Here is a 14,228-nt window from a genome sequence, read left to right on the forward strand (position 1 = left end):
TAGGAACACTGGTGGGAAATCCTCCAGAGAAGTGCTTCCCTGCACTGCCATTCCCCCAGCTGGCAGGGAAGAGGAGTGGCAGCGCACAGAGCTACTTCCTACTCTCCCTGCCCCAGTGCAAATGAACCATGGGTGTTCCTAATTCTGGGTACCTGGAATATGGAGGTTCAGGTTTAATATAAACTTAATTGTCTGTAGCATTTCTCTAACTTCACTGTATTATTTGACTATGATAAGAAAAAAAGGTGTTCATGCAGGATATGAAAGACAGGGGATTCTGGTTAAAGAATCTTGGGACTTAAGTTTTAATCATCTTATGTTGCCATTAAGTTTTCTTGATACAACAGACAATTAGAGTGGGTAACAATATTGTTTGAGAAGTTCTCTGATACCAGTTTAAAGTAATCTATATAGTCTCTTTAAATATTTTGTGTATGTCTATATTAGAGTTCTGTTGGCATTGGTAACCCACCACCCTGAGAGATGGTAAATCGGTCAACAAAAGAATTCATCTGTCAACCTAACACTGTCTAACTGGGAATTAGCTTATGTCTCCCCAGGGCAAGAATTTTTCACACACAGCTTTTCTAGACCAAAATATTACCTGAAAATATATAGTCCAAAATTGCACAGGTCTGTGTTGTTCTGCCACGTTGCAAACTTATTTGGTGCCACTGTCACAGCAGGTCTTGCTCGAGGTTGGAATATCCTTGATTCCTCCCTAGGTTTGCCAGCCCTCCATGATTATCATTGAATCTCTGAGGATTAATGATTAATCTTTAAATGTTATCCCATCTGCTGAAACTTCCAGGCATCCATCCAACCAAAATTGGCAATGCTACTGCCTTCCCTTTTGTTTTGGATCTCTCCTTCTCCCCCCCCCCCCATAATGCACTTTCCCTGGGTGAATGTCATTTTATTTTTCTCATGCTCCTAATCGCCTTATATGCTATTTTTCTTTCATTATTAATATTTGCCGCCTTTAGGCTTTTATCACAGCTGTCATGCCACAGCATACTCTGAGAAAGATTAATAGATTTCAGACTGTCATCCCTATTCGTCAACACTGGTGAACTGAAATTCACTTAACTAATCCTTTGAAAGCCAATGGGTGAAATCTGGCAAAACTGAAATTGACCCAAGGTTTCTCTCACAAGACCGCTCATGAATAACTGCTCACCACTGCCACTGAGAGGTCATGATTTGGCCTCTGGATGACATGAATCTCTATTACAAAAAGCCAACGCAAAGCCTATCTACACCTGCAGGGCTTACGTGGGACTCAGGGCCTCTCTATGTGTGTGACTAGTTCTGTTCCAGAGAAGATACTGTCTGGCAGGCATGTATGTTCTTCTGGTGTCATGGCAACAGGTAGTGACAGAGCTGCCCCACAGCGTCATCCTGTAGCTGTGCCCTTGCAAAACTTCTACCTGCCTGCTGAATGCCACAGTGCTGTACCTATGATCGGCCAGTGAGGTGGCAAGCAAATGCTTATGCTGCCATTGCCTAGCAACCAGAAACCATCCAATCTAGTAGTACTTTGGACTTGGGCTGGTCCTCTCTGCAGAGGTGAATTTCACCCTGTATGTTTGGTTTGATGGATTTTTTTAAAAAAAAATCTATAAATAAAGCAAAAATAAAACCAAGGGTAAACATTTCCAGTTCTACATCAACATCCAGCATAGAGGAGTGTTGTTGATAATTAATGTTTGTGAAGCACTTTTAGGCTGTTGGTTAAAATGTGTCAGAGATGTGCTGGGTGTCTTTAGACTTTTAAAAACCATAACACTGTTCTTGTTTACTGTAATTTATGGGCTTGTTATAAACACAGATAAATGGCAATAGCCTCCTTGTTCTTAAACCTCTCCTTCCCCTAACTTATATTTTAACTGGAGAAAAACCCAAGATGGAAAACCTAATTCATTATAATAAATCAAAATATTGTGCTATATTTGCACACAGATGTTACAGAACGCTCATAGAAAAGGAGAGTGTGACCAAAACGGCAAGCTTCAAGAGCTAGAAACAAATCCACTATAATTCCAAAATTTGGGGCATATGAATTAGGTTTTCCAACTTAGGTTTTTCTCCAGTTAAGATATAAGATTGATATGACTTATCTACCCAGGCAGGAAAGCAATTAGTAGAGCCCTGCAAATATGTGGACAGTCACAGATATCCGTATATATCGATGCAGGTATCTGCAGACCATGTCTGAAGACTGGACATGTAGATACAAATTTTATCTGCACAATGTTCTAGCAATTAGCCTCAGTGACTTGGTACCTTTTAATAACAAAATAGAAAACACCTAACAAGGACATGATAGAGGGATGTGCTTAATTAAGCAATAATGCTCAAGGTGGAGGGCAGCCAAGAGATGACTGATGGCTAATGGTCTCTGGGTAATGGATTATGCTGACATTGTGATTCCTAGTCAGCTAAGAGTGAAAAAGTAAAATCTGTAATTGTATGTATCTTATTGAGGGTGATGCAGTTGTGCAGGGTCTCAGTTCAGAACAGCAGCACCTATATTCCCCCTCTGTGGTCCAGCAAGGGCATCAACTCTTAGGCTTCTGGCCTAAGACACATGTCTAATGTGACACATGTCTCCCTCCTTCCTCAGTTGGTATTTCTAAGCTAACAGCTCCTTGTCTGCAATAAGAATTCCTCAGCAAAAGCAGGCTTCTTAAGCGGCCTGCATTAATGTTCTCCTCAGAGACAGTACACAGCGTATGCTGTTACTACATGACATTTTCTAAGCAAGCACGTTTATCTTTAAGGTAAGAGCATTAAAGATAAAATATATTAAAAATAGTAAAAGAATCTACACAAATGTTAATAAGCTTAATAGAGATCAACTCCTCATTCTAAGGTGTCTGGCTGGTGACAATCCTTCAAACACCACTAATGGTTTATTCCATGATTACAAGTTTGTGATACCTTTTTGCTCAGAACAACAACTGGCCCAGGTACTTCCAAGCCTTCCTAGGACGGATTGGGGTTCCTCCTAAACAGAATGTCCTGTCCATTTGTTGGTTCAGAAAAAAAATCCAGAGTAAATTTTAATTCGAGCTGTCTATTCGTGCCTAATTTAGGGATGTTAAAAGGTTAACCTGTAAGCATACTGATAAGCTTGAGGCTTACCAGTTAACCAGCATTTGCCAGTTAACTCTGGTGGTGGCTAACCATGCCAAGTTGGAGCTGTCCCAGCCCCAGGACCCTGGCTGCAGTGGGACCCCACAGCTGTGGAGAGGCTGTGTGGTGGACCTAGCTTAAAACATTTAACCAGGTCAACTGTTTTAACATCCCTAGTACCAACAGACTCCCATATGAACCATTATAAGTGAGCACCTGCACAGATAGTAGTAGAATCTCTTTGGAAGTGTTACAACTTGCGTCAATTTGCCAAACCACTCCCAGTTGATAGTTCCTAGACTAGAGGGTCATAGGCCCACTCCGTTATGAAATTACATACACCCTCTCTGGCCCAGAATGATATGCAAACTTAATTCAATAAACTTTAGCTTAATACAATATGTTTTGTCCAGGATATGGAAGGAAATTGCCCAAGATGTCACACAGGGAACATGCACAGAAATAATACTTTGTGTGCAACCCGAGTGCTGCAAAACCATAACTTTAAATGAGAGCTCCATGCACCAAGGGTTCTTAGCAAAGCGATGCATCTTTTCATGCTTCCTCTTCATATGAGTGGCATCTCAACATTAGAACTAAGGACTTGTAGATGCCCTTATATAATACATGCAGAGGAAACATGGAGTCTCTCATTTTTTGTCTGAAAACGGTACTGAATCCCATAAACTCCTTTTCATCTAAGATGTATCGTTCTTTTCACAAATTACAGAAGGACCAGGGATTTTATTACTTCATCTTTTTTTCTCTTGCAGCCTCAGTATTTCTGGCAAAATCTCTTGTTGCTTAGTAGCCGGGTGGTATGCATCTGTTGCAGTTCTATGTTTGAAAAGTCACTTGACAAACATGCTTATTCTCACTGCAGGCTAAGTGTCACACTGATGCAGTTTATTTTGCTTTAAACAGAGAAACAGATTGATATAATCTTCAGAGAAACAGAACAAAACAAAATAAACCTCTTTCCATAAAAAAGTCATAGTAAATCCAGCTATATGGCATGTAATGAGATGCCTAAGTGCTATAAGCCCCCAAAGGATGACCACAATTATAAGGATAGATCCAGTATTCTCTTTAGAGAACGCCGGTGTGCACACATTTGTTTTTCAATCTAAGTGCTTCCGTCAGAGGCTCTTATCACTGATTAATGTCCAATTGATGGCATTGGTTAGTTCTGGTATTTGTAGTCTCTTCCATCTGAACAGCTCAACATCCTTACCGTCACAGCAGCTGTATCAGATAGTTATCTCCAAAATTAGATGAATATGTAGAATTTAATTAATCATAGAATACTGGAACTGGAAGGGATCTTAAGAGATCAAGTCCAGTCCCCTGCCTTCATGGCAGGACCAAGCTCCATCTAGATCAGTATTTCTCAACTTTTTTTTTTTTTAATAAAGTACCTCTTTTAAAAAAAAAATAAGTACCCCCAATACCTACAGTTTTCAGACACATACAACCGTTACAACACATGTTTAAAAAACTTAATCGTAGCCGGGTGAGCAATGACATTTTGGGGTATAAGAAGTACAAAAATAATAAAAATGCTGTAAAAACTTAAAACAAACATTCAGTTTTCTCCAAATTTTAGTTGTGTTGACGTACCCCCCAGACTTCTCTCAAGCACCGCTGATCGAGGTCTATCCAAACTGTTCTTAAATATATCCAATGATGGAGATTCGACAACCTCCTTAGGCAATTTATTCCAATGTTTGACCAATATTTGCTTGCTTCGAATATATTTGTAGAATGTCTTCTTGTTACACTTTATGTCTTTAGTTAGATTGAGCTTGTTTTGTGCCTTCGCCTTTCTAATCTTGCCCCTGAATACTTGAGTCTTTTGCTTATATTCATCCTTTGTAATCTGACCTAATTTTCACTTGTATATGACTCTTTTGGAATTTTTAGATCATGTAAGATCTCCAGGTTAAGCTAAGGTGGTCTCTTACTATGCTTTCTATCTTTCCTATATACAGTGGAATAGTTTGCTTTGGTCCCTTAATGATGTCCTTTTAAAAATTGCCAACTGCCTTCAATTGTTTTTCCTCTTAGTCTTGCTTCCCATGGGACCATACCTACCAGCTCTGAGTTTACTAAAATCCGCCTTCTTGAAATCCATTGTCTCTATTTTGCTGTTCTCCCTTCTACCATTCTTTAGAATCATAAACTCTATGATTTCATGATCACTTTCACCCAAGCTGCCTTCTGCTTTCAAATTTTCAATCAGTTCCTCCCTATTTGTTAAAATCAAATCTAGAGCAGCTTCCCCCCCAGTAGCACTCTCAACCTTCTGAAATAAAAAAACAAATTGTCTCCAGTGCAGTCCAAAAACTTATTGGATAATCCGTGTCCTGCTGTGTTAATTTCCCAAAAGATGTCTGGATAGCTGAAGTCCCCCATCACTACCAAATCCTGTGCTTTGGATGATTTTGTTTGTTTTAAAAAAGCCTCATCCTCCTCTTTTGCCTGGGTAGATGGTTTGTAGTAGACCCTAGCCTGAGATAACCCTTGTTTTTTACCCTTTTTAGCCTAACTGAGAGGAGGTTAATGGAGTAGCAGCCCTGGAAGTTGAGTACCCTTTGTAGAAGGAAGGAGGGTTAGGAAGGAGACAACAGAGGATCACAAGAGGAAAGGTGATCTTGTGGTCACTTCCTCCTTCCGTAACCCCACGCAAGTCACTTAGCTGTACAGGTCCAAAGATGGATTCTACTTTTGTGTGCCTTAACATTTGGGTGTCCAGCTTCAGACGTTTAGGACCTCATTTTCAGTAGTGCTGAGCAAGCAAAGTTGTAATTCCTTAGCACTTGTAAAAACATCAGGCCCCAGATTTTCAAAAGAGGCCTGTAATTTAGGTTATTTTGCTGTTTGAAGGCCAAATCTGCAGCACTTCGGGCCCAATTCCAAGAAGTGCCAAACACCAGCACCACTGAGATTGAAACTGGTGGGAGATCTGGGTGCTCAAGACCTGTGGTAAGGACCTGCGTGTTTCAAGGTGGTCACCCAAAATTGGAGACTCCTTTTTAAAACTTGGGACTGAGGGCTGAACAGGGGCGCCAACAGCCTGCGTGGGCCTCTGGGTAAGCTGGAGGGAGGGTCCGTCTCTATGGTCCTGGAAAAGGCGGGGCACAGAAATAGAAGGGGCAGGACGGGGGCAGCCAGCCTTCCTCACTAAAGAAATACACAGAGCACATGGCATAGTGCTCCAGTGATTTAAAGGACCCAGGGCTCTGGCCACTGATACTGGAGCAATGGTGGCAGCCAAGAGCTTCAGGGCCATTTGAATCACTGGGCCCTAAAACCACTGATCCTTTTTCCCCTTTCATCCCTGCTGGTAGGTCTGGGGCTGAACTTTCAAAAGCAGTTCGGTGACATGACAGTGTGTGTCAACCTGTAACGTTTAGGTGCTTAGAAAGTCATTGCCATTCAGGAAGCCTGTGTTAGATGCTTTGGCTCCTTATATAATGACCGGGAAGAGTGAGGCACCTTCAAATGTTGTTCACAAAAGCCAGCGGGGAGCATCCTAAGCTCAGCAAGGTATGCCAAGCCCTGTCCTCCTCTCTCCAGGGATAAATGCCCATGTCCAGGCTGCAAGGCAATTTCTATTTCTGCCTGCAGTTCTTGGCCAGGTATTGCAAGAAGCCAATGACAGGGGTGGTCATTTGGGAGACAGAGTGAGCAGAAGCAGGAGAGTGACTCTGTTGTCTGGTGGGTAAAGCACTTGTCAGAATGTGGGAGACCCAGGATCCAGCCCCTCTGCTCCAATGACTCTCATTTATCCACAGTGCAACATGGGAGAAGGTCATCCTCTCTGCTCCTACCCCAACTGTTTTGTGTGAGCTGGCCTATGGGGGCTTGGTCCAGTAGGTAGTCTTTGATCACGCCTAGCAGGTACATGTTTAGCCTGAGGGGCTTAGGTGGGAGATGGAAGCAACAGCGTGACTACTCAGAGGTATAAACACAGACTCACTGCAGAAATGTAGGCACCTGCATTTAGGCATCTGCAGTGTTTTATCAGAAGTTCTGTGCATTCCAATGGCCCCAAGTGATTTGCACAGCTTATGCAGGAAATTATTGTCCGCAGAATTGTTCTTCCCTTCACCCCTATTGAGAATTCTTCCCGAGCAGAAAGCAGAAAGCTAACATCTTTATTTCCATGGGTCAAATCCTAGCCCCACAGCAATCATTGGCAAAACCAATGTTAACTCCAACAGGGGCAGGTTTTAAACCCATGTACCATCCAGCTTTTTTTCTGAATGTACGTCTACCTCTTGGCTATGCCATATCTGTTGGCTGTTAATTCTAGCTAGGGATTTACTTCGGAGGAGCTTTCACATCTTATGTAAAGGATGAATGAGGCTTTGGAATCTTTACTCCATACCTCTGCATTGCTTCTAAAGAGCCAGTACCTGCAGAACTCTGTACGTATTTAGAATAAAATGTAACCTACCTAGAGTGGGGTCATACTCCCAGATGAACCGTCTGGTCAGGAAGCGCACGACGAGAGCTGGGGGGACAAAAACATTTCTCATGAAATTTTTAGTCCCCTGACACATTCACTTTGGAGGGAGGGTCTTATAGAAATGCTAATCCCTGGGGTGACAGTGAAGAGGTTTCGTAGAATAGTCTTGACCCACCCATCCAGTTCCAACACATGTAAGCTTTGGCAATGGAAGTTTTCAATCCCAATGCAGATGTGGTTCAGAATTGTACAAACAGCAACTCCCTCTTTAGAACAGGACAAACCCGAATCTTGAATCTGACATTTTCCCAAATGTCTGTGTTCAAAATCAAGATCCTAATTTCAATGTTGTCTTTAGCCCAGAACTATGGCAGTTTAAGTTGGTAACACCCCACCCCCGATTTTAGTGTCAATAATACATACCTTTTTGGGGCTGTGGTTTAACAGGAATTAACTAATTTTTAAAAGATACCTGATTGACAGCTCTGTGGATGCTGAATTCCTTGGCTTACTTACAAAATATCTAAAATAAGACAAGGGCAAAGCATGCTCCCATAATGCCTATGAGCTCAATCCTTCTGGGACCAACCACAAGAGCTTATTTTAGAGCTGTGCTTTTTTTGCTGAGATTGCCAACAAAAATACCAGTTGGGATCAGGACTGGAATTCACAAACTACACACAGGCTGCTGAAGAACCTTCAGACAGCAACTTTTTTTTATAACAATCCTGTCTGACTTTAAATGTAAGCACAGTTCTTCACAGCAAAGAAGGAAAAGAGAGAGATTTTAGGCTTGATCCTCCTTTGTCCTGCTCCTGGTATAGCCACTGAAAAGCAATCATTCTGACTCAGTAGCATTTTACACTCTTTTTGTGCAAAGGAATGGTAAATTAGAACTTTGTTGGTGTTGGGACACTGCCGTGATGGTTGCCAATACTTTTCATATTCACACCTTCTCATCAAGTGATGGGAGTGGGCAACATCCACCCTGAATATATCTCATTAGCACTGGTCCTTAGAGTAACTCATCCACCTTTGCATGTGTATATCCCTGCCAAACTGAAGTTTCCATGTATTGCATCTGACCAAGTAGACTACAGCCTATGAAACCTTATGCCCAGATAAATCTGTTAGTCTTTAAGGGCCACAGGACTCCTCATTGTTTTTGCTGAAACAGATTAACATAGCTACCCCTCTGAAAATTGTTGCCAATACTAGAGCCTCTGTAGGTAAAAATAGATCAACGGGCTCTGCATCTTCTAAACCATTAGTGTCCTCAATTTTTTAAGCCAAAGTGTGCCATAATCCTTGTTCTGTAAAACAGTAAAAATTATGCACTAGAATTTCATTTTCAAATTAATTCTTACGTAATATCCAGAGGAGCTTTGGATGTCTCAAGTTTCTCCACACATCGCTATTCATGCAGGTGAATATATTTGAGGGAACAGAGTATGTTTAGTTTTCATTTCAAAATGGTAAACGATTCCCTGTTTTTAGCTAACCTGTTTCATATTAGAAAAAACATGTGAGACAAGGTCACAAGCCATTTATAATGGAGAACTCAATCCTGTAGGAGTTACCCAAGGAAAACTCCCATTGGGTGAAATTTACCCCTGTACAATGGACAATTATCAAATCTTTCTCTTGGATTTAAGTGGTCCATGTTCTGTGCGCTGGCCATCCACACAGGAGTGAATTTAATCTCTTGTACAGAGGACAGAATTCTAATTCCAGCAGCTGATGTACTATTCTTCTGAGTATGGAGGGATGGGAAATCAACCAATATAAATAGCAAACACTTTTCATGGATGTGGTGTGACTATGGACTAAGACTCACCTGCATCGCTATACACGTTTTCCTTCAGAGTGGTGAATTAGCAATGAGTAGTTTTAATTGTTTTCTTGCTTTTCTACTGCCATGACAGCACAGATGTTTTAGATAAGGAAAATACTCACTTAACACAGTATTCAAAGTTAATCTACTTATGACCATGGGTGTCCTTAGTATTTATCTTGGTATGATTAAATTTATCTTCTCTGTGTCCACCATAGAATCATAGAACACTAGAACTCGAAGGGATCTTGAGAGGTCATTGAGTCCAATCCCTTGTCCTCACGGCAGGACCAAGCACTATCTATCTTGAGTTATGTCTCATTGCATTTAACTGAAGTATCTGAACCTGCATACTGTGTGCCAGTATTCATTACTGAGTGAGGGGAAATACATGTGAGTGGAATTAATCTGTAGTTCAGGGAAAACATCAGGTCTATACACTATTTAGGTCCCACTCATGCCCTTCAAATAAGGGTACATCTAAAAATATCTACAGTATTTAACAACTTATGTAGACTTTGTCATATAATATTGCTGTGAAAATGAGTTGGCACTCCCCAGTTTAATTCTCCCCCTCCCTGTAGCTTATAACTTCTAAGAAACACACACCAATGAAGGGCCTGGTTGCTGAATATTGTCAGTTCAATTACCAGAGGACTCAAGATTTTTAAAAGGGATTAGCTGTTTGGGTTCCCAATTTGAAATGCCATAAAAGGTCTCAGGGTATAACTACATTACAGCCGTTTTTCTGACAAAACCTGAGTTACATCCACACTGCAATCACATTCTTCTGAAAGTATTGAAAGAACAGAGAGGTTTTTCCGGCATTGGTAATCCTTTTTCTATGAGGAAGAAGCCTTTTTGCAAAAGAGCTCTTTCGAAAAAAGACGAGTGGGGACGGGAAAGAGGGTGTTCTTTTGAAAGAAGAGGAAAAAGCACAGGTGCCCTGGTGGCCACTCTGTCCATAGTAATCACAGCTTAAATGTGAGATAACATCCATTCAGTGTGGACGCTCCCTTTCAAACAAGCAGATCTTTTTTTCGATGCGCTTTTGTGAGTGGATGTTCTCTTTTGGAAGACTTTTTTCGGAAGATCTCTTCCAGAAAAAGGTTCTTCCTAAAGAAGCCTGCAGTCTAGACATAGCCTCAGACACCTTCCTTCTGAAAATCAGGCCCCTTTAAGGTATTTCAAGTTGGGCATCTAGAAAAACCTGAGGTACTCAACGTAATTACTTCACCCTTTTGAAAAATATTGGCTTAGGTCTTTTAAATATCATAAACTAAATCTATAAATCTGATTGATAATTTGGTTTTTCTCTTGGGATGTGAATATTTCTCACCGCTGTTCTCCTGAAACAATGTATAATCTTTGCTTTGTCTACTTGCCATCTTGTAGATCCAGCTATAACATTTCACAACTACTTGTATAACAAAGTCAGTTAATGAAATCATAGTTATACATGCATACTGCAATGAATACATGATTAGTGCATCAGATGAGTCACAGTAAGTTTCAATTTTAGGAACAATATCTTAATAGCTTATATAAATATGATCATGCCTAATTTTGTCTTTTTTTATTACTTTTAATCTAGGATGGTTTAACTCTAGTACAGATAAAATTAAAGTAATGTAACTTGAAACAAAAGAATGGTTTGAATCCCCAGTTCTAGAAGTGACAATTCTAGGCTATTTACCAACACCAACAATTAAGAAAATCCTTTCTCCTTAATGAAATACACATTTTCAGAGTCGGGACAGAAACCCTGTTGCTTTAGCTCTGAAAAATGCAGGCCTCTTCCTTTGAACTAGAAGAAAAGCTCCATTGGCTGCTATCCAAAATGATCATTAGGTTCTTTCTAAAAGGCAACCTAGCAATATAGGGCAACACACACACACAATTTCTGATCCTACTCAAAACATTATTGGAACAAAACCAAAAATAGTTAATAACTTTGCATAATTACAATCTATTTTCTTCAAACCTAGCTGATCATGAGTTTTTAAGAACACGTACCTCCCCAAATTTTTATGTTTAGTTAGTATTAATAAGACAGTCCTGAGGGAGATGAGAACATTGGACAAAAATAAGTTTCAAATTGTTGTAATATTTTATTAAACTGTTTTTTTAAAAGGAACAGTTAGAATATTTCTGAAAAATATGAAAAAAAAATTAATCAACTTTGCCTTAAGAATAGATGAGACAATTTTCAGGCCAAACTAATTTTCTAGTCCAAAAGTTTTCAGAATTAATTAAGGTTTTATGATGCAAACAAGTGTCAAACTTAACTCTAGAAAGACTGTATTCTAAAATGTGAGCACCAGGGCTGAGGTTAATGTTTAGGGCTTAATCTTCTCGAAATACTTGATATTCAAGTTCATTTCTTAGGCCTGGTCTAAATTTAAAATGTTTTACTGATATTGTTATACCAGTAAGGGTATGATTTTTTTTTCTATTTGCACAATTATACCAATAAAAGTCCTAATGCAGATGCAGTTACATCAGTAAAAGATGTTGTACTGTGGTATCGCTTATTTCACTTCACTGAACTGGAATAACCTAAACTGATATTATAAATAAACACTTTTGTACCAGTATAAATGCATCTATGCTGTGTGGAGTTGGCCACTTAACTATGCTGGAATAATCACTTAATTGTAGGCAAGACTTTAGCCTTGACTTTCTATTAAAAAAAAATCCAAACTAGTAATTAATTCAAAGTTTGTACTGCCCTGGGAAAATAATATACGGACAGGGTTTTCCTGACAAGCACCCAGAAAGCATCCTAACTACAGTCTCTCCTTCAGAGAGTGGCATTCCACATGGGTTCTTTTAATACTGTGGCATTCTAGGAGAGTAGGCTTCTACTCGGTCATCATGGATCCACAGCATGTGACCCATCACAGTCAATCCAGCCTGAAATTCAAAATACAATGTGAAAAGCTGTTAAGAAGCTTCCCCAGCTATTTAGAAATTGGTATAGATTCCATATGCTAATGAAAGTTTTGCTGGTGCAGAAAATTTCATGCAACAGGCCAAAAAATTTTATCATAACTTCATGAACTCTAAAGGGAGCAAATTTCAATACCTGTCTTGATTTCACAAGTAATATTATAAGCAGCTCTGTTAAAAACCTTCCCAATAATTACTCCCTTTATTTTTATTTTATTTTATTTTATCTTATTTTTTTGGTCAATGGAGCACTATACAAATAAACACAATTCTGTCACAAGGAAAACCTAGATGCAACCTTATTTGTGAGGGCCCTAGCACAGAGCTATAATATGCCTTATGAGTACTCCTGGGGTGCATAATCATAGGTGGCTAGCAGCAGCATTTCACCAGTTATTTGTATAAACTCAGAAAAGGCACAGAGATGTGGTCGGCGTAATACTGTCATTGAGGGACGAGAAGAGTACAACACCAAACACTGCTACTTATTCAGGTGAGTACAGAAGTTCTTGAATTATGTTGCCTATAATTATTGCTGTATATTAAGCCTTGGAGAACAGTTGAAGTCCCATGTGTGATTTATGTTGAGATGGACATTTTTCTTACCTGACTTGCAAACCTACACTAAAAATAATATGTAGAGCCTAATACCTGGCTTTCTGACACACAATCTCTGCTGAAGTGGATCAGCTGCTGCCACCAAAAGCAGTAATGTGCTGCCATGTGGTAACAACTCGTGAGGGAGCCCGTGTCTAGAGCTGGATTTGCTCACCAAGAGGAAGGATGTTGGTCAAGAGAATCTGTGCTCTTGTTGTCCCATTTAAACACATTTTGTTTTTACACTTTCCGTATAAACTGAAGTATCTTAAGATGAGGGCATGGAAAACTGAAGTGGAGGAGGAAGTCAGCCAGTCACACATCAGAATCTAAGAGGAGTAAGATGGAGGTGAGGGATGTGATGGGGTGAGGACTGGGAAAGAGAGGTGGGGAAATAGCCACTCTGAAGGAAAAGATAGAGAGCCACCATCTGGAGTGGACTTCAAAGATAACCAAGGTATGACCATAGAAAGGGCCAAATGTCACAAGGAAAGGAGATAAGAATTGAATGCCACCACTGTGACCTTACATCTGCGTTGGTTTCAGAGAAAGGAAAGAGACAGGTTCTGGTGAGCACAAGGGAGCTGAAAAATAAAAGATCAATGTGAGATCTGGGGATAAGCTAGAAAGAATGCTAAATTGTATTTGTTTCCATAAAGGCCTCTGATTCTGTAGAAATAACACATAGTAATGCACACGAGAGAGAACAGAATGCAAGGACGGAAGGTGGGGAGAGAGCTGACCCAGATGGTGAATGGATTTGAGTGGCTATTTCACACCTCTTTTTCCCAGCCCCCATCACTCCCCTCCTCCCTCTGCTACTGCACAAGCTGCCTCTCTTCACACTGTGATGCTTGACTGATTTCCTTCCCCTGGCCATAGTTTCCACTGCCCACATCTTATGATTTCTGCACTCTTAAGGACAGGGCAGTGACTCGTCTACTATCCACTGATGATGATGATGATGATGATAAAACAGATAGGAGTCCCCCATGCCCTGAACCATGACGTTTGTTTAAGTATGAGAATCATCAAATAATAGAGCCCTTTGTGAAAAATCCAACCACACAATCTGATCGAAATTGCGATTGAAAATGTAATATTTTTCAGATGCTTTTTTCTGGTGCAGGCATTGCTAAAGCATCTATCCCTGTAGGATCTAACTGGGCACCATTGTATTTCTTTAGGAGACCATTAGTGCCTTCTCAAAAAGGAACCAACATCTCTTCTCCT

At 40.2% G+C, this 14,228-nt stretch overlaps 1 protein-coding gene and 1 long non-coding RNA gene across 3 annotated transcripts in view; one reads left to right on the forward strand and one right to left on the reverse strand.

Annotated features, from left to right (window-relative positions):
- The window catches only part of LOC142818349 (uncharacterized), a 159,763-nt gene that overhangs the window by 97,240 nt on the left and 48,295 nt on the right, over window positions 1-14,228 (forward strand). The gene's annotated exons all lie outside the window — the stretch shown is intronic.
- RERG (RAS like estrogen regulated growth inhibitor) overlaps window positions 1-14,228 on the reverse strand; it is a 120,962-nt gene that overhangs the window by 15,567 nt on the left and 91,167 nt on the right. For both annotated transcript variants that reach the window (XM_006130256.5, XM_006130257.5), the window contains exon 3: window positions 7,601-7,657. In XM_006130256.5, coding sequence (XP_006130318.1) covers window positions 7,601-7,657 — 57 coding nt within the window. The remainder of the gene's footprint in view (window positions 1-7,600; window positions 7,658-14,228) is intronic.

Source organism: Pelodiscus sinensis, chromosome 1 (genome assembly GCF_052426305.1).
Source record: "Pelodiscus sinensis isolate ZL-2025 chromosome 1, ASM5242630v1, whole genome shotgun sequence".
Classification (NCBI taxonomy): Eukaryota; Metazoa; Chordata; order Testudines; family Trionychidae; genus Pelodiscus; species Pelodiscus sinensis.